A 1112-nucleotide genomic window follows, 5' to 3' on the forward strand; every position below is an offset into this window, starting at 1 on the left:
GGCTGCTTTGCAAGAGGTAGAAAAGGTTTTATAAAATCTTTAGGCACAATTCTTTGCAATCTTTTAAAAGCCATCAGAATGTTACAAAGTAATAATGACCATTATACATGTATTTGTACAAGTTTGTTTATTTTTACCCTTTGGAATAAAAGTATATTTCATGCACTCTCATATAATCTCTTTTCTTCTATACTGTTTGAAGACTATTTTTCTCTTATATCATATGTGATTACAGAAGTTTTACAGGCTCTCAGGAAATCATATCACCAGGAGTTATACAGCAAAATTGATGCACTATTACTTAATGCTTTTTCAAGAGGAGTAAGGGAATGCAAACACTGTTTGCATAGGTTCATGTATCAAAGAACAGAGAAACACACACTCAAAATCCATAAAAATATTATTACTTCTTTTGGTTTACTCCTGCCTCAATCAAGAACTGAATGCTTTTAGAAGTGAACTTTTCCTTTTTTTTTTTTTTTTTAAACACAATTTCCACAAACATATGCTTTACAGTGCAGTGGTTATACTCAAATTTTCAGAATATCCATGAATCAAAATATCAAGGTCGTTACATTTACCATGAGCTAACAGACATTCACAGATAAATCCTAGTGTCAGTTCAAAAAGATGCCTTCTTTGAGCCAAAGTACGTAAGGCTTTACTGGTAACAAGTTCTCATCGAAGATTTGCTTTATTCCTGTCACAGCATCTTTTTTTGCTCATTTTACTTTTTGTCTTGATCTTTTTCTGCATCCAGAAGCGCTGAACGGATTCCTAGCTTCTTCAGTTCTTCTACAAGATCTCCATTCTGATGCATCTGGAGGAGTATATCACAGCCACCAACGAATTCACCATTGAGGTATACTTGTGGGATGGTAGGCCAGTTAGAGTAGTTTTTTATTCCTGCATAAGAAAAAAATAAAAGTATTAAAGGCCTTCCCCACTCTCCAAATAGAATGGATTTTTAAACAGAATACATTGCTTCAGCCTGACAGAACTACTGATATTTTCATCGCTTCCCCATTGAGGCAAAAATGTATCTATATAACAGAAGCACTATCAGAAAAACTACGTTAAAGTTAGGTGTGTTTCTCATTCCAGCTCAAAGA

General features: G+C 34.0%; 1 protein-coding gene across 1 annotated transcript; it reads right to left on the reverse strand.

The window, feature by feature from the left end:
* Positions 1 to 727: 727 nt before the first annotated feature.
* GLRX5 (glutaredoxin 5) lies at positions 728 to 906 on the reverse strand (the record flags this gene model as incomplete). Its single annotated transcript, XM_009584947.1, has 1 exon — positions 728 to 906. A coding segment is annotated over one exon (179 nt), but the record flags the coding sequence as incomplete, so codon positions are not given.
* Between the last annotated feature and the right edge of the window lie 206 nt (positions 907 to 1112).

Source organism: Fulmarus glacialis, unplaced genomic scaffold (assembly GCF_000690835.1).
Source record: "Fulmarus glacialis isolate BGI_N327 unplaced genomic scaffold, ASM69083v1 scaffold8479, whole genome shotgun sequence".
Lineage (NCBI taxonomy): Eukaryota > Metazoa > Chordata > Aves > Procellariiformes > Procellariidae > Fulmarus > Fulmarus glacialis.